The sequence below is a fragment of the Stylophora pistillata genome, chromosome 9 (genome assembly GCF_964205215.1).
Source record: "Stylophora pistillata chromosome 9, jaStyPist1.2, whole genome shotgun sequence".
NCBI lineage: Eukaryota > Metazoa > Cnidaria > Anthozoa > Scleractinia > Pocilloporidae > Stylophora > Stylophora pistillata.
This window is the reverse complement of record NC_142527.1, coordinates 11,341,392-11,364,904: the sequence shown is the minus strand read 5'-3', so window position 1 is coordinate 11,364,904 and position 23,513 is coordinate 11,341,392. Positions and strand designations below refer to the sequence as shown.

General features: G+C 38.0%; 1 protein-coding gene across 13 annotated transcripts in view; it reads left to right on the top strand.

Moving 5' to 3' along the window:
- Window positions 1-23,513, top strand: part of LOC111328122 (stAR-related lipid transfer protein 13) — a 37,961-nt gene that overhangs the window by 11,813 nt on the left and 2,635 nt on the right. For 3 of the 13 annotated variants that reach the window (XM_022932496.2, XM_022932499.2, XM_022932497.2), the window contains 17 exons: window positions 2,286-2,432; window positions 3,852-3,903; window positions 16,809-16,880; window positions 17,453-17,534; window positions 17,636-17,684; window positions 17,778-18,418; window positions 19,047-19,166; window positions 19,301-19,347; window positions 19,575-19,676; window positions 19,776-19,859; window positions 20,177-20,302; window positions 21,000-21,130; window positions 21,410-21,547; window positions 21,854-21,907; window positions 22,039-22,185; window positions 22,484-22,650; window positions 23,102-23,227. In XM_022932496.2, the coding sequence (XP_022788231.2) occupies window positions 2,286-2,432; window positions 3,852-3,903; window positions 16,809-16,880; window positions 17,453-17,534; window positions 17,636-17,684; window positions 17,778-18,418; window positions 19,047-19,166; window positions 19,301-19,347; window positions 19,575-19,676; window positions 19,776-19,859; window positions 20,177-20,302; window positions 21,000-21,130; window positions 21,410-21,547; window positions 21,854-21,907; window positions 22,039-22,185; window positions 22,484-22,650; window positions 23,102-23,227 (2,285 nt within the window). Of the gene's footprint in view, window positions 1-85; window positions 313-2,285; window positions 2,433-3,851; window positions 3,904-6,773; window positions 6,929-12,186; window positions 12,337-14,066; window positions 14,299-15,057; window positions 15,204-15,727; window positions 15,795-16,808; window positions 16,881-17,452; window positions 17,535-17,635; window positions 17,685-17,777; window positions 18,419-19,046; window positions 19,167-19,300; window positions 19,348-19,574; window positions 19,677-19,775; window positions 19,860-20,176; window positions 20,303-20,999; window positions 21,131-21,409; window positions 21,548-21,853; window positions 21,908-22,038; window positions 22,186-22,483; window positions 22,651-23,101; window positions 23,228-23,513 lie in introns of those variants that run through there. The other 10 variants (XM_022932498.2, XM_022932502.2, XM_022932500.2 and 7 more) reach the window with 8 other exon arrangements.

Genomic DNA, 23,513 nt, shown 5'->3' with positions numbered 1-23,513 from the left:
GAGCGTTACTAAAGATTGTGCCATGCAAACTATTTGTCACCGTAACTCGAGTCCACATGTGGGAGGTTTAAGAAGATTACCCTCACGTAGGACCAAGTCGACGAAATAGCCAGAAAAATCGTGAAACGTGCTATAAATGGATTTAGGTCGCTCGCTATTAAGGCAATGCTTTCAACGTTTATCCGAACTGTTAGGATCCTGTGCGGAAAAACTCATAGATTGTTTGACTAATTAATCCCAGTGGTGTACTATTCGAGGCCCTTTGTTCAAAAGCGACGAGCGGTCATGACTGTTACACAAGCTCTAGCTGAGGTAAGAATGAAATAATTTTGCTGAAACAGTCAAAGTTATGGCAGCTATCCGTTTTCGATGGGCTTCACGAGGATTCCAGATTTGAAGGACTGAAAATATCGAGATGAAACGCCCGGATTTAAGAAGAAGAAGGACGAAATTTTGACATCGATCATCACCAATGAGAAATTTCGAAGTTCAATTACGTTTAAGATTTACTTATAATTCATTTACATTTAAGATTCTCGTATTGATCGCTCTTTTTCTGACAAGCCAAAATTTTAGCTTTTGAGTACTATGAATGACAGGAAGGTTATGCTGCCTACAAGCTGCACTATCCCCACTCCTTTAGTCGTACAAAGGAGCTCATACGTGCTATAGTTTAGAAGGCTTTGGAATTTTGACCGGAATTGTACTTTTCCAAAATTTTACCCGCTCATCTGGATAGGAATAGAGATGCACCTTTCTGGCGGACAACTGATGTTCACTTAAATAATACAGACCTGGTAAATAAAAGGGAAAAAATACTTCTTACTATCGAAATAGAGAGAAAGATGTTTGTGATTTTCATCGCCAAAGGAAACTTTGAACAATCCTTAAGAAGTTCACAAGACTAACTTTCGCCAAAAGCGACAATAGCCATATATTTTATAGTGTTTATATTACCTTTGGCGGTCTTTCCTAGGATTGTTGCAAGTTCAACCTTCACCTGAAAGCCGAGAAATTCCGTTTCCTACTCTGCCACTATACTCGAAAATAACCGCGTACACACTGATTCAACTAATCATTCCTTGATTTTTACACATGTAATATTTAACCCGCTGTGTTCTGTGGAAGTAAACGAAAGTGCTGAAGCGCGACTAACATGAAAACCAAAGTGGAAAACCTTTCCTCTACTTCTGGTTTTGAAGTTGCAGTGCTCGTAGTGAGATAGATAATGTTTTTGGCTGAATAGTTTTACAGAAGAATTTTCTCAGAGATCTTCCGGCATAATTTAGTAACCACATTTTCTAAGTGTTCCAATCCAAGGCTTCTTTTCGTGTGAACTGAAAAACAAAACTGAAATACAATACTGCTATCAATTTGGCATGCTACCACAATATAGACGTTTTTCATGCATCCTTCTCCTTATTCGCCTTCACTTATTCAATTTCAAAAAGGTTGTCCATTTATTTTTAAGGAATTTAAAGTTACGTGACACAATGAATTTTAACAGTAACAAAAAGCCTTCAGTTCTCAGTAAAGTTGAGTGTAAATTTAGACGCAATTATATTTCCTGAATTCATTGCATTAAGCTTAATCTGACTGACAGACTGTTTGCAGACATCTGTCCTGACGAATTTTTGCTCTGCAAAGAGGGAAAAGAGGCCGCGATAGGCAGTAAGAGACTCCAATCCGTCTGAATTTAAACACAAATTAGTCCTACTCGCACCTTCAATATAATGTTCATATTTGACTAAATTTGTATGCTGATTCTGTTTATTGTTTAGAATATGAGATATATAGCACAATTATCATCCGAAAATCTTACGAGTGGCGCCGGCCCAGTTGTAAATACTTCTTTAACAATAATTAACGGGGTTTAAAAAGCGTTAACTTATGGTCTAAAACTGAAAAGGGACTGGCGCCAACGCTTTAAAGAGGATTCAACTGAGTTCCATATTGCGCTTCATCAAATTTTCAGAGCTACGCCTATGAAGCATTTTCTACAACGGGAAAGGAAAAGTCACTCATGAAGCACCTACGCAGGACGTTCGAATAAATGGAAAGTTTTTTCTCGCATTGCGATAAAACTAACGCCAAAATCTCAGTACCTATGACCAAATGCCTTTTCTGTCTTTTGTTGACTCTTTATGATCCTTGTCTGAACATGTGTAGTACCATCTTTGGGTTGTTGACACCATAGTGTGTATCTTTAAAATCAGGGCTGTCTTGCTATTGCTCCAAGCCTTGATACATCGCTTTCAACTAAATCCTGAACTTTCCTTGTTTAGCGTATGGAGACCTCATCTCTCGAGGACATTCTTTCAACTTCAAGCCCCGAGACAAACTCCCCCGCCGAGGATGACAGTGAGGGGACTAGTTCTTCGTCACAAGGTGCTTTCACGTTCCCGGGAAGTGCGGACGAAAACGACAATGAGGTGCAGTAAAAAAAAAAAAAGCTCCATTCCCACAACTTAAGAAAATCGTACTCAACATCCTTGTGGTATGCATTCGTTGTCCTTTCTTTGCTGAGAATCTGGTGGTTCGTTGTCAAGACAACCCACTTTGCGCCATTTCTCTAATAGGCTTATTGCGAGAAAAAAACACACACAGATCATCCGAGAAAAAGAGATGGGCATCAAAATCGGTTTGTTATTCTGCAAAAGTGAAAAAGTAGATCGAATAGTACCTTTAACTTTGTGAGGAATATCAGGGCTTTAATTTTCCTAGCGGTATTCTAATAAGTGTACTTGTAACACTGCGAGTGATTCTGGTGTGTCCTCATGAAGACTTCAAGAGTCGCATATGTCTCACCCTGTTGTTACTGGCCGAGGAGATGAAATGAACGTCAGATTGCAGCAATTTCTTTCGTTTATGAATTATAATTCAGGACATGATTGTGTAAACACTAGTTGATTTGGACCTACAGAACGTAGGCACAAATTTGAACTGAAAATATTACAGCTTTCGGATCCAAATTTCTATATTTCTATATTTCATGGTCAAGGCAACAAATTTTGGAAAACTTTAATCATTACAGCTGATCATTAGTAACCGTTCTATTAAGTAATCATGTTCAGTCACTGATTAGAAGTTGTTAGTAGCTTTCACCACGGTAATTTCTGACGTTTCTTCAAGTAAAAGAGGTTTTAAGAAAATTGCCAATAAACAATATTCCTGCTCGTTTTTAACCCGTCTGGCATCGATAGAAGACTGATAAAGCAAGGCGGGTGAAGGTTCCGTTTCCGACAAGTTTGGACAGATGATGAAGATGAACAGAAATAAAACTGATAGGTTATGGAAGCTAACACTTAACAACCGCTTATCAAATCGATTTTGAATTGTTTCTCTACGAAATAAGCAATACACGAAAGACACCACCTGATAGAGGAAAAAGTGATTCTTGATTTTGTACAAGTTTCTTTGACCCTTCTCTACAGCCAGATTTTTGACAAAAAATCCCGTGGAGACTTAAACTCATTGACATGTTTCTTCTCAAAAGGAAGGCAGCAAATGCCAGTTGATAAGCAGAGCATGAGCAAGATATGAATGACTCCTCGTGTTAAGCAGCTTTTTAAGGAAATGCTTACTTAAAATATGGGTTATTAATTTCTGGTATTAACGATTTAAATTCAGAGAGATTTTTCTCAGGGTGGCAGAATACTTTCAGTACGCAAAATAAATTAAATCAAACCTTGAGCACCGATCTTAGAACGCATTAGAAATATGGCGCCAAGTTTGATCACAATCGTGCCCGGTTCAAGTAGGCAGGAATTCCACTTGTCCACTCATGCGTACGAGATGCCGGCTTGTAAGTGTGACCGACCTCTGCTCAACGCCGTATGTTTTCTTTGCAGGCCATTCAGAAGCAAGCAAGCGAAACAGAAGACGAATCTACACGGCGCGCAGGTAAGCCTGCATATTTCACTCAACGTATTGCTCCTTTACTGTTAACATACACAGCACTACGGAATCATTCATTTTTTATTAGCCCTCTTCAGTCCTCTCAGCCCTGTTTCAAATCGATTGCTCAACACAGTTTGTTCTCACAAATTGCACTTAAAAACCTTGTGTGCATATTGGTACCATATGATTTTGTATCGATGTGAGTTATGATCCCATACAACAGGAAAAAATATACTCTCCCTTTATGGAGAGCGGCTTGTAAAACTGTTGATGTTGATGGATCCATTTGCGGAAGCCATAGACTGGTAGTATGTCTGTCTGATGTAACCAAAAGGAATTTAATAACACATACAATATGGAATAACTCTAAATTAGTGGGCAAAGTTCCTACCTTTAACATCTCTTCAAAGACCTTTAATTTAGAAGTAGAATTAATCCAATCACTTATGTCGGATTGCTGGATTTTCAGCTTGCGTGTATCGTTATTTATCAGGCGGACTGAATTGGAGTTGGATGAATTCCCGACATTTTTTTATCTCCCTCGAAATTTAGTTTCTGTACCCTAAAGGCTAAGCGTTGGTTAGAAAGCGTGAGAATGACAAATTGTCAACTTTAATCAAAAGATTTGCGGTTGTTTTATGTACCGTGAAAAGATTAAATAATGTAAATAATGTATCATTCACGAATACAACGGTATCCTTAAAAGGCAAGAAATGTTAGACTCACTGAATTCTTGAAGTTATCTCGTTCATTAACCACGACGACTTCCTACATTAATATAACTTCCAAAGGCGTTTTGATGTTTGCCAGAAATTGTCATTCCAGCACAATTCTATGTGAAATGATATTTCAAGATCTGTATTAGCTAGACGTTTATTAGGTAGGTGACCATACAATCATTGATCAAACAGACTAGTTATCCCTCGGTTTAAAAAGCGTTGAGCAACGCAGCATTCACCTTTTTGTATTATAGAACTGACTTTCTAATTAACACCGGAGTTTTCTCTGATTTTGTTTCTGACTGTACAAATGTACCATGAGATTGGTTTTTCCGTTTAAATCCCAACATCAATCCTAAAATCCTGCCCGCCTTTAAGTTAATACATTATCAAAGCTTGTGAGGAGACGAGGAGTTATGACTGCCAGATAAAAAGGTGATAACTGCTCATTGATTTGTGTGCTTCAAGAACTCTTTAAAAGTTTCAAGCATTGTTTAAATACTTTAGACGCTACAGTAGCGTTCAACTGATTGGTACTTCATTCAGCTGGCTTAAAATCCTTGCCTCATGTGCGTGAGTTCCGGCAAAGGAAATCCTAAGGCAACTTCGCCTGTCAAAAAAAAAAAAAAAAAAACCACCACTGAAATGCATTGGCAATCCACGTGGGTGGAAAAACACGGAAAATGCGAAAGGCCATTTGGTTTCTATTTTTATACTTAATTGATTTCTTTTGGTTATAATGAGACGTGCAGTTATTTGATTCAGTTCTGTTTCTGCATCACTAACTCCATTTTAAATGGTGAACGACACCATGGAAATCACGGGTTAGCAAATATGCTTAGAACTTGGTTAAGTGACGGTGTAAAATCATCCATGCCGATTTATCATCTCTCAGCTCTCCTGGAGAAAAAGGACTCTATTCCTGTACCAGATGTGCCTTCAACTGTTTGTTTGCTTTGTTGCGTCAGTGACACAAAAAGACTGACCTCAACCAAGATAGGACACCTAAACTACAGCCAGCTAGTAATTACATTTTTGTGGTGTACTTCATCATATGCATGTTTCTTAATTCGTCACGCAGCCTTGATGGAGCTCTGAAAGGAGTAGGCAAATGTACAGGTAGCAGTCAGTTTTTGTCACCTTGGATTAAAAGCAACGGTGACCATGCCGAACAAAACAAGTGCAAAAGGCGCTTCACCCATTTGATATTGACTACTCATGGCAACACTCTACTTCTTAACTCTCGCAATTAACTCCCGGCTCTGTGGTTTGGTAGTGGACGCTATTGAGATTTATCTGAATCCTATCAGTTTCTACTTCATGTGAGTGCGTTTTGGAGAAATGACACAAAGATCTTCGCATGACATATCCATGACGATCACAATCCGCATCTACCCATTCTAGTCAAATGAGCACTGCCTTTCATTTGTCTAGTGATTTTTGAGGGTTCTTCTTTCGTCGTGACTGTTTGTCGCTACATTCTCCAGTCTGAGTGTAACCAATTTCTCTTTCGTTGTCGAAGGCATGTTTACATTTGGCTGTTTTATTCTATAAAGTAAACATTGCCCTACCCCTATTTTAAGGTTCATTTGATCAGTGGTCAGACGTACGCAAAACAAATGCCATACGTCTCTCAAAAGTTTAGCTTTTGACGATCATGTTTTCCTTTTAACATTACGTGTACCAAGAGTAGGAAAAAAACCTCGACCCACGTCTTGTTGTCTGTTTGTTTTTCCGCCTTCTCAAAATGTAAGGATCACTGCATTGGATGTCCTTCCCTTCCAAAAATGGTTTGACCTTGTTTTAAACCTGTCTTACTACTCTAATTACTTTCTTTTATCAGAGGAAACACAGGCTTGACCGATAACAGGTTTGCTCCCCTGTCGATCGATAAAACGATTTTCCCTCATTTCGCGATAAACAATTAGTTGGCTTGCCAAATACAAAATCTAGATTTTTCACTGTTTACTACCATCAAGGATTAACCGTAACTATGGCATTTGGCATTATCTTATGGGTAGTTCTGTAGGCTGGCTTAGTGGCCAATCAGATTGTCCTTCATATGTTCCAGATCGCGTGCCGCTGAAACATTAGGAATCCCCACTCACTGACAGACGATATGACCTTAGACCTTCGTGAAATTTCAATGTCAACAGACCCCATCCATTATTCTGTCCTGCACTCTGAGATAGTTGTGATGTATAGAAACTAATTCAAACTTATTGCTGAGATTCACGCGTGGGAAATGACAAGACGTAAATGCCAGTTCCTGAAGCCACTTATTCTGGGGTGCTTTCATGGGAATGCAGGTAGTTAATTACTTGTGGGCTTCTAAAATTTTATCGAAGTAAGAGACAAAGCCAGTGCTTTATTTACATAAGGACTACTGGAACGCACACGCGTGATTTTTCAGAAACAGGACAAATGTGTTACTTCATTAATTATATTTGATAAGTGTTTCAAAGGGATCTCAGGCAAAAGGTCGTTTGTCACCCACTTCTTACACGACTTTATTTTCGGCCATTGTCTGTGTAATATGTTCGTTTTCCGTTGTTTCGAGAAAGCCGTAATTGCGGCATTTAGAAGGATAATCGCTTGTCATAACAGAAACAACGCATAGTCTTAGCATACTTTCTTTTGTTAACATACTCTTTTGTCATTAAGCTTCTCTGAGGTTTCATGTTTGTTTTAATTCCATTTCTTACGTTACACACTGAACTGTTTTTGACGTTTCCGTGTCTCTACAACTTTTTAGTGAAACTGTTCTTGTGATTTTGAATAAGACACAAAGCCGAATCTATAGCATTGCCATTAAGGGCGTGATTAACTGTCTTGATTCAAAACAAGGACATAAAGCACGCCCCAAAGCACTTAAATGAACATAGCACACAGCTTTGAGTTGTTCATTAATCTATCCTACTATTTCAAGCTGTTTTTCAATCCTGTCCCCCATGAACTTCAACGGGCAACGGCCCACTCCGGCTTTACCATCCTCCAGGCACCCTTTTCACAAACGATTTACCAAGGTAGTCGGCCGGCTACGTATCATGACATATTTACTTCTCGGAGCCAGAAGTTGTTGAAGTCAAGGTTCGATTTCGGTATTGGATTTTTGCAAGCAGGCATTCCTCTACATAAAAATTACTGCCTCCAACTATTAGCGCCGTTTTTGGAAATGAGAATAAGGAAATCGGTCTGAGAGGAATGAAGATAAAATTCGAAGTAGATAACGAAAGAAGACAGTATTGAAACAGTATTGAAAGATAAAAGATGCAATTATGATCTGTATTAAGTTCCCTCCCCGAGTTACTCACTTTGTGTGAGACAGATAAAAATCAAGGTAGTTAGAACTGATGAACTTTGTTGTTCACAAATTGATGAATGATATGCCCCGGTGAAAAAAATAGAGTAGCTTTTAACACTAAAATTTTGCACAATAATTGAAAGATCCAGAGCAAAATTTGAAGGCTGGGAAACAATACGAAAAATGCAGTGTACAAGCAGTTGCGTTTTAACTTTTCATTGGATCTTTATTTTGCCAGTGTCTTTTTTTGTGTGTCAATTTTGGAAACTTCTAGGTATATAAAAGAGTTCCTGTAACACATGTGTAGAGTCAAGGTTATATCAACATCGAACTCGTGATGAGGTATTTTTATTTCGCAAATGTCTAAATAACCTTTGACTAACTACATTATTACAACTTTGATAAGTAATGAAGAGAATTGAGTTTGGTTCTTTTGAATTGAGTTTGAATTGAGTTTGAATTGAGTTTGAATTGAGTTTGGTTCTTTTGGAATCTTCAAACGTGCGTGACACGGTGATCCGGAGTGCTGAATTCCTTTAATTCGGAGCTGTCAACAGTTTACAGATTTTCTCTGATTAGTGACGTTCTAATGGATTATTTAAGTTCTTTTTTAGCAAACTTCTTTGTTGAAAGACGACAAGGTCGCCCTCTCCCATGTTGCCATTTCGTCTTTTAAGTTTCTAATCACGTACGTTGAAGTATCTCTTAATTACGAACTTCCTGACTTCAGCCACCTTTGCTCAAAGGTGATTTTTACATAGCATGGATTTCGTCCCGTCAGTAATAAGTTCAGATGTTCAAATCCCTTCTATCTCATTTTAAGGTGTTATTTACAAAATATGATTGAATAACCCAAAATAGCGCTACTTGATACCCGCTAATTAACCTTAGTTTCGGCACTGAGCTAAGGACGTGTTTACCAATTTTTGTAGCTGAGCAGGAGTCCTTTTAATCTTACGACTTGCAATAAAGCCAATTTCTCTACAAATTAGATATCTGTAACCTCGGCTAGCTTTATCTGGGCCAAAGCTGCCGATTCAGGTGCAAGTCGGACGAGATTAACTAGTAAACCCTTTCGCCACCATACCGCGAAAATTGTTAATCTCCCGGGTTGCAGACAGCAGTTTGATTTCAGGGGAACGCTTTCTGATTTGAAATGGAACGCTTCTAACTTTAAGAATTGTGGGCGTGTTTTTGAAATAAGGTGATCAATACCTCCTAACTGAAAGCATTTTTGAAAAAAAACCAAAGGGTTGTGACAGAGACGAAGGCAGTTTTCACTATAGTATTGCCGATGGACAGTGAACCCATAGAAAAGTAGTAAACCTTCATGATTTTCCAAGTTCAAAATGGTAAATCAAATTTCAGTCGTATTTATGGAGAGGGTAACAAACAAAATTCATTTTCCGTAGCTTTCCTTGCCTTCCAATTCGTATTAGACAATGAACAATAAAATGCTTTATCAATTTGTTCTAACTTTCCAGTCTGAATACAAAGGCCACCTCCTGTTTAGCCATGTAAAAGTAAAGGTTTCTGAAGGGTTGAAGATTACTTTAACAAGAAAGACGTTTATTGATAGCATTTAACCAAACAACAAGATTTGGACTTCGATTGTAACGCGCTGTAAGCTGGCGAATAGCTGTGAAACTGTTCCTCTTTCAAAAAAAATGTGAAGTGTGAAAAGTTTCTTAGTTGTTCCGTATTTCAGCACGTGTAAACATGTCTGTTCCTGTCGTAAGTGCTGATGATGCACTAAAAGTTTCCTGGAAGTATGTAACTCAGAGAGCACGATTCTTCCTTGTGGCACGTACTGAGGTCTTGGTGTCACCCGACTAGTCTGCTTAGTCGACAGTGTAAAAAAAATATAACACTTAAACTAAAATCTCTCACTTATGGTTTGCTTGTGTTGGCAGAGGTTTCAAGACTACTTAGTACTTATCGCTTTGCAACTGATACCATCTGTTACAATCCGGCACTCAAAACAGTTGTACATGGCAGAAACCTTACACACTGGAAATAACAGGTGTATTGTAAGAACCAGAGCCTCTGTTTCCTTCGTGAAGTAGTACATTTCAATCAGCACTATGTTAAAGGAAAAAAAAAACAAATTTAGGGAGCCGGTGTTCTGGAAAAAAATTACGTGAACCTTCCTTCTCTTACTTATCATGAAAGCAACGTACAAACGTGTAAGGTCATGTTACTCAAACCACTTGGAAAAACGTCAAATTGTATTTGAAAGGTAGTCTTACACAAGTCATTAAAAGGAAATTTCATGTCAGGCAGGAAGTTTGACGGTGGGAGTGTGAGTTGTCAAGCGAGCTAAAGAGACGGACTAATAAACGCAATAGAAGAATATCTTTGTATCTAGCGACCTCTAAGGAAAACCGGGAGGAATAATCATGCTTCTCAAAAAAAACTTTATCTTATTTTAATCAAAACTGCTTATTTCCCAACCCTGTGAAAACGATGTGAAAGTTGAAAAACATTCTCAATTCTAGATTTTTGGTCTCAGATGGTGCGCTAAACCCTATCCTTTTATCAGATCCAAACGACTACATTTTTACCCAGTTTTGGATCTAAAGGAGTGCACAACCGACCTAACGGCTCCGCGCGTATCTACATAGCCTTCATAGTGAGGTTTTTTCGCGTTATTTCACTCCGTTCGTTACTACACTTTGACGGAATAACGAAAACATTAAGCGTTTAAACCCCAAGTATATTCCAGTATCTAAACCTGAAGTGTCCGGATAAACGGTACACATGAAACGTTTTACAGGAAAAGAGAGTAAAGCGAACGATGAGTAAAGAGTTCTATCTTGATCCGCCTTTTCATTAAGATGTCGTTCATGTGTCAGTTTTTTTTTCCTAAGACGTTCGAGATAAGGATTTTTGAGTGCATAACGTTGGAGAAATTTTGACCCACGAAAGTGTTCCTTCATTAATAAGTTGACGTCATAAATTTCGCGAAGCGATGATTTAATGGTAACTAGAGGTTTTAATCAGATCAAAAGTGACAATGTATAACGTCGGTTCAACTTGGGCGAGAAGAAAGAAAAACTTCTCAGATAGTATTTAAGAAAGGAGTACACATAAGTAGCTAAATTTCAATGAAACAAATAAGATTACACTAAACTCTTACGAGAGTATCAAGTTCAAACAGGTAGTTGGTGAAGGAGGGAAAACTTTCAAGGGCACAGGATCTTTGGATCTTTTGCTTTCGCTTATTCTTCTTCTTGATCCTTTATAACGACAATAAAATGAGTACTCATGGTTTGAAACCCAAAAGTACAACTAGAAAATACCGTTGTCCAGTTGCCTGAACGTGAGATCTGTAGACCTGACTCACTTCACTTTCCAGGAAATTGTACTCACGTCCAGTGTCACAGCACATACTGGCCACCGATTTTGGGTATTGATGAAAATACATTAAGCAATATAACGTTTGAAGTTGTCCTTCAGTAGCATGTTGATGAAACGGTCGTCCACAGTAAGAAATGTTTAACTCTATCAATGAAATATTTGTCACATTTTTAAATGAATCAGGTATGCATTTGCTGATTTAGAACACAAAACCTTTCGTATTTCTCTCTTGCTGGGCGTCCTCGCTGACGAAGATTAATTCTTGTTTTTCCGACTAAACAAAACTTTTTTCCTTGTTTAATCTTCACACCCCAACTTTTCAATAGGTGTGGTGTCTGTCGTAAAACAGTTGAAGGCCTTTTTTCATTTCCTACGTTAAAAGCATTTGGTTCTAGAACCTGATTAAATAGTTATTGATATCCTTCAAGTATTTCTGTAAGCTTTGGTGGTTACGGTCATTCACCAGATCTTTAATTTCACTAGAAACGTTTCAGTTCGTTTACTGTATAAAGGAAAACATCATTAAAACGAGCAGTTCCGTACCTTACAAAAACACTTATGTTTACGATGAAAAGAAATCAACTAAATTTATGTAGGGCAGGAATCAAATTTCCGTTTTCGTGCGGTTTACTTACACAAACACCACCATAAAAGCGCTTCTAAACCAAGCAAAAGCCCGCTGTGACAAAACGTGGATTTCTTCACGAGTCAAAGTGATTTTAGATTTAAAATCGAGATAGGAAAGTCTTATCTCACATCCTTTTAGACGATTTCTTACAAATAGTTATAACATATGGAGGGGTTCCCCTCGTTGTAGTTCCGGTTAAACTGATACCGGTTGAATTACGTTAGTACACGTCATTGAATGCCTTGCCCGCGCGTGTGCTGTATAAAAGCAAAGATAGTAAACAGTATGTTCAGTGCTTTTCCATACTCACCGCGGAAACATGCATGAAACGAGTTTTGAACAGAGAAAAATTTTGGACGAGGTTTGTGAAACTTTGGACACTGCGATGATAGTAGTTGCAGACTTTGCTTCTATGCTTGCAAACGGTAAATATTATTTAAAAAACGTTTAATTCCATCAAGTTCTTTCCTACCTGTGTTGTTTAGCAGATGTTAGCAAATACGTTTTATTTTCTAGAAAATACGACAGAGAGCAGAGGAAAGAATCGCATTCTTAAAAACAGAATCATGCATAACGACCAAATTATTCAACCAGATACAATGAAATATATGAAGTTCATATATTTTTTGAACTGCGGTATTAGATACGTATGATGCACGATCCTCGCAGTAGATAGCGCTATTTAAGCAATAGCGAAAATCAGACCTGAAAAAAATCAGGCCTGTACGGGATTCGAACCACTGACCTCTGCGATACTAGTGCAGCGCTCTACCAATCGAGCTAAGAAGCCAACTGGGAGCAGGCCGTTAAGTTGATTCGTAATAAACCCGTGAAAGTGATAAATCAGATACAATGAAATATATGAAGTTCATATATATATATTTTTTTCTTTTTTCATTGTATCTGATTTATCACTTTCACGGGTTTATTACGAATCAACTTAACGGCCTGCTCTCAGTTGGCTTGTTAGCTCGATTGGTAGAGCGCTGCACTAGTATCGCAGAGGTCAGTGGTTCGAATCCCGTACAGGCCTTATTTTTTCTTTCAGGTCTGATTTTCGTTATTGCTTAAATAGCGCTATCTACTGCGAGGATCGTGCATCATACGTCTCTAATACCGCAGTCCAAAAAATACATGAACTTCATATATTTCATTGTATCTGATTTATCACTTTCACGGGTTTATTACGAATCAACTTAACGGCCTGCTCCCAGTTGGCTTCTTAGCTCGATTGGTAGAGAGCTGCACTTGTATCGCACAGGTCAGTGCTTCGAATCCCGTACAGGCCTGATTTTTTTCAGGTCTGATTTTCGCTATTGCTTAAATAGCGCTATCTACTGCGAGGATCGTGCATCATACAAATTATTCAAGTTTCTAACATGCAATTCTTAAATCATTTTATCCCGCCTCGCAAACCTATACCAATAACATCCACTTACTTCTGCATTTTCTTGATAATGTCAAGGAATCTCAAAATTGTGGGATTTTCAGTCGCAGAAATACGAATATTTGCATATTTAGATTATGAGTTTCCTTCCTTGAAATCGCGGTCTTCCTGATTTTCTCCAAAACCTTCTGAATCCTCCAGAGCGACTAAAATAATCAATTGTGGGCGAGTTAGGGCCGCCTTACAAAACATCTTTTTAAACCATCTAACTTCAAAAAAAGTTATCTTGCGACTTAGGTATCGTAGAGGAAAAGGGCTACATTATATCAACCATAAAAAAGATTTTCAAAAAGCGAAGAGGCAGTAACTAAACCAAATTCAATAACTGTCGTGTAAAAAGCCACAACAAGACCTCCTCCCACGTGTGTAGTTACTGTCTAAAGAATGACACGGATATCGCACGGCTGAACAGCGCCTTAAATAATACTATCAGATACACACCTTAGGTGACGTCACCAAAGGAAAATTTTCTGCTGCTGTAAAAGTGTAACCGATGATTCTTTAAACACGCGCTTCGACATGAGAAACGTATTTGATATTTTTTTCACACCGGAGTTTAGCATATCCAGAAATGCAACCCTAAACAATTAGTTCAATTGTGTTTTTCTTTTCGCTATGGGTGGTTAACTTGTCAAGGCGTTGACATAAACAATGCGTCAATCAAATAGGGTGTTGGGATTATTTCCTGGGGCCCAGTCCTCTTGGATGTGACCTCTCTTTTGATATCAAGCTGTTCGGTAAAATTTTCCTCGAGGCAGAAATGAGCAGTTCTGTTCGGTGGCCACAATTATATTGCGCTTTTGTACAATATCTGTGCCGTGTTCGCAGATATACCTAATGGCCATGGCGCTGTCGGATGGCGTTCAGACCAACGGCGAAAACAGGCGAAAAATGCTTCGACGATTCTTGGTTCGCAAGAACAAGAAGGACACGATCAAAGGTACGATCGAGTTAAGATAAAATGGTTTGACCCGAGGTGTGAAGGAATTCACATTTGCCTTGATTACATTTTCAATTAAGTCGTAGTTTAAAGCTGAGTCATTGAATTTAGTGTTAATATTGTGTTTCAATTACTGACTCGTAGATTTCGATTTAAAAAAAATTCATTTTCGTAAGGAACGACTATCTCTGGAAGAGAAAACGGTTAAGTTAAGCTCAGCTGTGCTTGCATACATAAATCTCATCCACTGCTCGAATGCCTTGTTTTTTAATTTCTAAGTGTATCGTTGAAAATTTGCCATAGAACGCCGAAAATTATTTTTATATTGCGAAATTTGAAAACGATTGCTTACAATTGGTACTCAGTTAGTGGCCGGTCATCTCTAGAGTTCATCAAAATCATGGCATGAGTAACATTCCATTCCAATCACGAATTGTGTGACATTCGGTTTTTTCATCTGATGATACAATATCACTAACCATAAAAGCTAGCGCATTGTCGTTCAAACCTAATCCAGCGTAAAGAAGTAAGAGTTAAACAAATCCCTCCCAATTTATAGAGACGATTGCATTGTAAATCGGGGCCGGACAAAGTAATACAGAGCGGGAATATTTTAGCGACAAAACCACATCCATTCATTACGTTCAGACTTTGTGGCGGTGGAAGCAAAACAAATACTTGATTTGAATAAAATGTGAATAGTAGTTCTCACGTGACAAGAGATGGATCTGTTTTAGGAATCCACCGTTCCGTTAAGTAAATCTTGTTAAATTTGACCGAACCTTTACCGGCTAGGCCATTCGGGATGTTTTTGCATTTCACGTGGCATTCTTGCAGGTTTGCAGCGTAGATTGTTTGAACAGAATGTTGTCCATTTCGCGCGTCAGTCATGCGTGAAATTACGAGTAAGTAAAAAAAAAAAAAAGTCGGTCGTAAATCAATCTCTTACTGTAAAATCCAACCGCTGTTTGAATGTGTTGTTTTCCTCAAATTGACAATCAAACAAGTATCTCAGTCAGTCGCCGGTGACAAAGGCAGGTCTGGTTCCTTTGTGTGCTTTAAGTGTCGATCGCTTTGGCTATATTGTTTTATGTCGTATTAATTGTTTTCGAGGACATGTAGGTTTCAAGATCAAGATGTACAGTGTATATATTTTACTTTACATATTTCCTCATTAATCGAAGACAAGATGTGGTGTTTGTTTGCATGTCAAAGGTCTTTGTTGTGTGTTCCTGCAAAGCATGTTTAATGTAAGGGCGGTAAAAAGATCGATCTACAAGAGAGGCAACCTTGTGGTGGAGGAAAATTACAGTGAAGCAAATTGCTTTCTTTGTTGACACAAGCTAGTTGGTCACTCCGCTATCTTTTCTTTCATCAAAATAAAAAACAAGCGGCCTATTTAAGTTTTCGATCGCAATGAAGTATTGAAATCAGCTAGAGATCTATGTTCCAAGTTCGAGAAGGTGGAAAGCCAAGTTTGAGGTATTCTATTTTCAGTGAGTATTGGCACGATGCAACACACATGTTAGAACTGAAAAAAATACCTTATAACGACGGCTGAGTGGTATTAGTTTATAAAGAAAAAGAGGACGTCAAGTTCAACAGGACAAGACATAACGACAGAAAGAGTATTGTTAGCTTGCTTGTAATTTTGCCGAACTATACATGTATTTCTGCGATACCGGAAGCCACCTAGTGCGAACTCTAGCCAGGCAATAATGTTTGTATGTTTTGCGTTCTTTCAAAGTCAATTTCAACAAAAGGGAGTTCTCTAGTATATTTAGATTATTCAAGGTCCTATAATTTTCAAAGAGGTATAGGAGTCACTTCTTTCACAATTTTTTTTCTAAATTTTTTTTTTCTAAATCTCGTTAATAATTAACATTGAACGACAGAAGGCCCTGTTGAAGGTTGTCCATCTTATTACAACCAGTTTAGCTTTCTGGTGTACTTTGAAGTGTTGATAACCTAAATAATTTCAAGCTGTGTTCATAAACATTTCCCCCGTTTCCATATTTCTGCGTGGGTGTGCTTATACTAAGAAAGATTACCCAAAATATGCATCCTGTAATTAATGTACACAGCTGTATATATTACTCATCTGGTCTTAAGGAATGACAGTAAAAACTGTTTTGCTCAAAACAAATTTTGTACTTCGTGCAATTGATGTGTCTTCACTTTAGGTGATATTTCCCAATCTTTTCCCAATATAAATGGCTGCCACAATCATTGCAGGAAAAAATATTTGATGCTTCAAGTACACTCAGAAAATGTGATGCGCTCAGCATTAACTTCATTTCCAAACGTAAACAGTAGGTACTACCCCTAACAAAAACATTTTCTTGCAATGAATACCTTGACTTTACTTGAAATATTGCAAAGTGTAATAATTTTCTCATAAATGGAAACTTATCCAGGACTTTGACAATGCCCTTTCTTTCCTTACAGTCTAAATTGCTACAAATTGACAAAATGTTGCTTGTTTTTAATCTAATTCTTTACATTTTCAGAATTAGAGGCCCTTGAGGCATGTTACTGGCTAAAAGCAGCTGGATTTCCACAATATGCACAGGCTTATGAAGGTACGTATACAGTGTAATTCTAGTGGACATTTTTAACATGATTTACAATCCTTGGATATAAGGCAGCAAACTACCCCTTTCAATCACAAAGCCAAACATTTCATCCAATATTCAACCACTGACATATAAGTATTCAATCCCTGATGAATTAATAACTGAGATCTACTTTAATTTTGGGCCATTTTAGGAGGTTGAGGTTACATTGTAGACTAGGAGCTGGACAGTAACTTAAAATATCCCTTTATGACTGATTGTGCATACTATGTTAAATTCGCCTGCAGTTCTTGCTTAGTATACACAACAAAACAATTTTGACAAGTTGTTCCTTCTCAAGAGGAAAGCAATAACGAGAAAAGCAAGTTGAACAAGATTAACTACAAACTAATTTAATTTTTGACTCACCCATATATATCCTAATGAGAGGTACCCAACTGGTTGTCTTGAATGTGTCTATTGATTTCCCACTGTTTATGTCCTTATTGTAAGGATCTGGGTGACAATTTTGATGGACATAACACACCTGTTGAAATTCCATATAAGTGATGGTTGTTATTCTATATTTGCAAATTTAGATGGAAAGTTTCCCACTGACACAGCATCTGTCATTAAGGAACATCACTTCCTGGATCAAGATTCCATTCAATCTTTGTACAGGTAATGATTTCGAAACAAAGTATGTTGGGTTTTATTGAAAATACAATCATGATTGGTTCTGTGAACTTTAACCTAGTAATATTTTTCATTTATCTCATCAGGCGTCTTCAAACACTCAATCGATGTGCAAAAATGAACCTCCACATCAAGGTGCTGAAAATGGCTCATGTCTTTCCTGCTTTGCTGCATATTTTAAAAGCCCTAAAAAGCAGAGTTGACAACATATTAATTTTGTCTTCACAGAATGATGGAGATTATGACTCAGATGAAGAAGATTTGATTGCCTTAAGTTCACGCTGGAAACTACAAAATAAGAATCGACGGTGGTCAAGTCGAAGAAATGGTTCACCTTCACTCAGCAAAGGAAAGGGTCCATCTGGCTTAAGTAGCTCACATAATGGAATAAATTCATCTTTGAACAGTGTAACAAACACAAGGCAAAGGTCATTTCAAAAGAAAGGCCGACTTGTACCTGACCATTTGTCACCCATAACACACTTGGATTTATGTATAGCACAGGGGAGAAGAAGCGTATATGACAATCTATCTTCAACATTAAGTGCCAGTACACCATCAATATCAAATGTTGGTAAAGACCTCAACAGGAATGATCAGCTAAGAAACTCAAGTAGAACTCAAAAAAGAATCCTCACTAGTAGTGATTTGGGACTTGAATCTTACAGTGCATCATCAAATGAGGACCTTTCTGACTTTGAACGAGATGATGAAATTGATGACTTGCCTGGGGATTTGTCAATGTTAAAGTCAATACGAAATTCTGAAAGGAAATGTAACAGTGATGTGGCCCCATCATCAACAGCAACACGGCCTAAAGTACGATGGCACAGCTTTGAGAAGACTTCAAAACCTGAAATACGTGTTATGTAAGTGTTCATGATGCAGTACTGTATGGCTCATAATATGTTGAAGAATTTATAAATGCATGATTACATTTCCAATTCATTGATACTATATTTGCTGGATTAGGTTTAAACAGGGCCTCTTCTAATGAGGGGGCTAAGTTGTCAAGTCCTACTGAAGAATGGAACTTTATGCTTTTTTTTTAATTACCTGACTGACCTGTGCAGGACATGTCTCTCTTTTTTAATGGTTCCAACATACATGTAACTGAGTTTGAGCCTAAGAAGCTATAGTTCTTGTAGCTAGCAACATTTACCAGCCAAAGTGAGAAACATTCATCATGAAGAGGAGGGAGGGGACGGCACAGTAGCATCACACGTGGGTAGAGATTGTTGTTGATTCCCATCCTTACCCCAAGGGTTTTTCTCTGAGTCCAAAAAGACATTCAAAATTCCAATTTGACTTGTGCATAGTAGGAGAAAAGAGCCACCTCCTGGAATATCCTCTGTGAAATTTCCATTCTTATCATTACCATGACATAAAAGGTATGAAACTTGTCAAGACTGTTAGGCAGCTTCATCACACCTAATTAGATTGTTTGTCTTGGTATTGGCATATTTCATTAATTTTGTCTTTATTATCACAATCCAGGTCTCCAAAGATCTGTGACCTTACAGCAGGACAGCTAGCTGTCCTCAGGAAATACTCACTTTTGAAACTAACAGCTCTAATGGAAAGACATACTCACTCACACAGAGGAATGTGGAATTGGTAAGGGAGCTCTTTAGTCAATTTAAGTTAAAAATAATACTAGCATCCTTCCACCCCTATAGAATTCATTCGAAATCCACTTGGTGAAGACAGAGATTAAACGTTTACTTTTGGTAATTTTTCTCCTCTTTCAGGTCAATTCCTCATTTCTTAAAGAAGCTCAAGTCACCAGATTATAGAGGTATTTTCCACACAGTGCTTTACCTGGAATTTATATCATATTTGATTTGCTAATAGACAGGCATGGCATTTATTGCAAAAGTAAATGCTGCTTAAAAAAACTTTCTCATTCATGGTATGAGAGACAACATTGCAATGACTGTTAATATGTTGCTTTACTAAGGCCTTAAATGTATGTGCAGGTAACCCAGTAAATTTATTACCTACTCCCTCTTTCAACTTTTTCAGACAGGAATGTATTTGGTGTTCCCCTCTCAGTTGTACTGCAGCGCTGTGGACAACCACTTCCACAATCTATTCTCTTTGCAATCAACTATCTACAAAGATCAGGTAAGAAATTGAAAACTTTTTTTAACATTTCTGTTTCCAAGTTTTGCCTATACTTTATTTGTGTATGACAACATTTTGGCATTTAATTCCTTTCCACAGCTGTAGATGCTGTTGGCATTTTCAGAAAGTCCGGTGGTAAACAGAGAATAAATCACCTAAAGGAAATGATTGAAGGAGATCCAGGTATAACAAAGCTGCTTGATAAAACCTTTACTTCCTACACCAAATACTACATTGCTTTTCTTTGAAAGCAGTCATGTGAATACTGCACACTTGTTATGAGTAAATCTCAGTGCAAATTTTTTCCTTTTTCAACACAATAAGTGCACAAGTCCAAAATCACTGAACATGAGGACTGATAGCTCAAAGTGGAGATCCAACCATGAGATATTTTTTCTCTTTCTTATTCTTTACAAAAGAAGACCTGTAGCTTGTTTCTTGAAGCACACCACTTACAATAAATGATGACATAATCACTTATTGTTTTTGTCACGATGTAGATAACACGGACTTCGAGGGCTTGTCACCATATGACATGGCTGACATGTTGAAACAGTACTTTAGAGAACTTCCAGAACCCATTTTGACATCAAAACTGGCTGAAACATTCATAACAATTTTCTCAAGTAAGTATATAACTGGTGGCCATAAAAGGCTTTTGATTAATTGATGATGAGCATAGATATCAAACAGTATTTCCTATGAAGTATGGTATAATTATATTAACTATAAAAGAAATGAAAGTTGCTAAATGAGAAATTTCATGATGTTAAATGGGATTTCATGCGAGAAATAGTACATTCAAGTAGATCATGTTGGATAGAAAAGTTCCATATCAGGTGCACAAAACTATATGCAATGTCAGATATGAGATGTAGCAACTGCCTCCTGGTTAGCTCAATGGATAGAGCACTGGACTTATGTGCGGGAGGTCGAGGGTTCGAGCCCCGCCCAGACCAACACTAAAGGTCTTAAAATAATTGAGAAGAATATGCTGCCTTTCTATAACATCAAGAAATGGTTAGATATTCTAGTCTTCTCTGATAGGGAAGAATAAATGGAGGTCCCCTCTCCTGCAGGGTTAGGAGTAGGAGATGTTAATTTCCCACGCACGAGATTACTGTGTGACGGATGTCCTCCCCTGGGGTGGGATGGGTGGGTTGTTGTCTTGCATTTCATACATGAGCCTCTGGGTCGTGCAATATGGGTAACCATGCCCTACGTAAAGACATTAAACTTTGATTAGGAAGTATTTGTGAAAGGGAGAATACCCGTACACTTAAGTCAGAAGCATTACTCTAATAAATTTTTCCCCTTCTGAAGGCATTCCCCCTGAATCAAGAATGGAAGCAATGCAGGCTGCTATTCTCCTAATGCCAGACCCAAACAGAGAAGCACTCCAAACACTATTGCTGTTTTTAAATGAAGTGGCTGCCAATTCTGAAACAAATCAAGTAAGATTTACAAGAATTGATCTGTAATCCATGTTGCAAAGAAGTAATCACAGAGCAAATGTAAAATTACCTCTTATTAGGCATATTAGACCACATAATTATGCTACTGTAATCTTGTATCCAATCATAAAACATCTTTGCGAGTCAGTGGTGCTACATCTAATACACTTGGAAATAGTAAGTGTCTCTGAAACTTAATTCAGAAGTTGGTCACTCCTCAGCGTCGAATAACTGTTGGGTTGAGTTAATGTTTTAGAAAAATCTCTAATTTTCATGCAGATGAACGAGAAGAATCTTGGAGTATGCTTTGCCCCTTCTCTATTCCACTTGTGTGGTACTAAGGAGGATCCATCTTCTCCAAAGAGACAGAAACGTACACCCATGAACAAGGCTTCGAAGGAACTCACTGATAATCTGGTAGGCGCTCTTCTCTTGCTTATTAGCGATGTAATTTCATTTGGTTTCAAAGGCAACCAGTGGAAATAGTTATAAACAATTCCTCTAAGTGGCTCACTTGCTTAGTTTAAATACAATGCTCGAGACATCTTTGGCGGAAAAATTTTGAGACTCGATTCAAGCAGAGTCTTACCAAAGAAGGTAAGAAAAATATACACAGCGCGGTTAATTCAACCCGAACCCTTAACTGTAGCGATCTGCTGTTCTGATTTTCCACGAACAGTTCATATCAAATTGACGTATTGCTGTCAATGCTCACAATTGCAGGCCGCTCATGAGTGTTTGGCTAAGATGATTACAGAAGTGGAGAAGCTCTTCTCGGTAAGTCCCATTCCAGTTAGAGTACTTTTCAAATTCCTTGACAGTAATTCTTCGCAACTCTACTTCCTTCTATCAAAAACTTCAACGACTTACCTAACAAACACTTCGTGTCCTTGTTATTTGTGTCTCAGATTCCCGAAGACACGGTAAAGAACAGTCGGTTTTCGTACATCGAGCAAGGCGAACCCGTTTCTTTAGAAAAGCTTGGCAAGTGTAAATCCACTCCTGAAAGCGGTTATCAGACGTACATCGAATCTTGTATCGCTGGATTACTCAAGGTAAACACATCTTTTTGTTATGTGTTAACCTAAGGCTCTGTCAAAGGCCTACGAAATGCAATATAAATGCAGACTGCTCTCAGGTCACCTTTCGCGCGTTTTACTGCCGCTTGTGTCCAAGATGATTTCTGATTGGCTAACTCAAAATCTTTTTAAGAACGAGTGCTGATTGGTCAAAATCATCCTTTGCTGGAGAAGATTGCAGTTCTGACTCTGTTTGAATGTTTTCCCAATTGTAAAGTTCTCTTGCAGGGAAATCGTCCGCTTATTGATCATTTTCGTTCTTTTTCACTCGCAGGAAGCGAAAGATAAATTTAAGGGATGGGTGTCTCATCCGTGGTACGACAGTTCAGTAGAGATCTCCTACAAGAAAGTGAAAGATGGCTACCCCCTAAGATTGTGGAGATGCGTCGTGGAAGTCAATGCTGAGCCAGAAGATATCATAAGAAGAATTCTCTACGAAAGGTAGATAAAGAGAATCATTGTTTGATTTTCATCGCTGCAACGCGCCATGTTAAATTAACTGGATCAGCTTATTTCGGTGTTTTTACTTTTTAACTTTAATTATGTGCAGTTATGTGCATCTTAAATGTTTGGTAATTGTAAGAATATTGTTGTGTAGAATGACGAACTGTGGATGTTGAGAGTTACATAAAATGTAAATTTGCTGTTTATTCAAAATAGTTAATTGCTAGACGAGTTAGAGACGTGGTTTGACCACAAAGAGATACACGTGAGGTTGTGAATGGTTAACTGTTTTTTTTCCCTTTTTTTCCATAAGACATCTTTTGTTCTTGTTTCTTTCATCATCTTCTCCCCCGCTTTGTCAACTCTGTACAATTCGACCAGACTTCCCAATTCAAAGTAAGGAGGCCCTTCTTGTTTTCTAACTAATGTTGGCGTCTCTTTCTTCAAGGCATCTCTGGGACGAAGACTTGGAAACTTGGGATATGGTGGAGAAGATTGACGACCACACAGACGTGTTCTTTTACACCACCAAATCTATGATCCTTCAACCAAAACGACAGCACGTAGTGCTAAGGTAAATGGCTCATTGAAGCCGTGTTTATATTCCAGCTGTTAATCTACAACCTGCTGACAATGGATAGGGACATGCACGTACTGAGAAAAGTTTTCTTATGCAAATGACACCAAGCTGTTTTAATTTACTCCTCCATACTAGTGTCCTTTGTAATCTGTCACTAAATTTGAAGTTTGGCTGAGAAAAGTCAACAAATATTCGTCAATTGACTTATTACCTTCTGAGCCGTTTCTATTTTTTAAAGTAGGGCTGCAAAGAATTAGCACAATGATGATCAGGAGGGTTC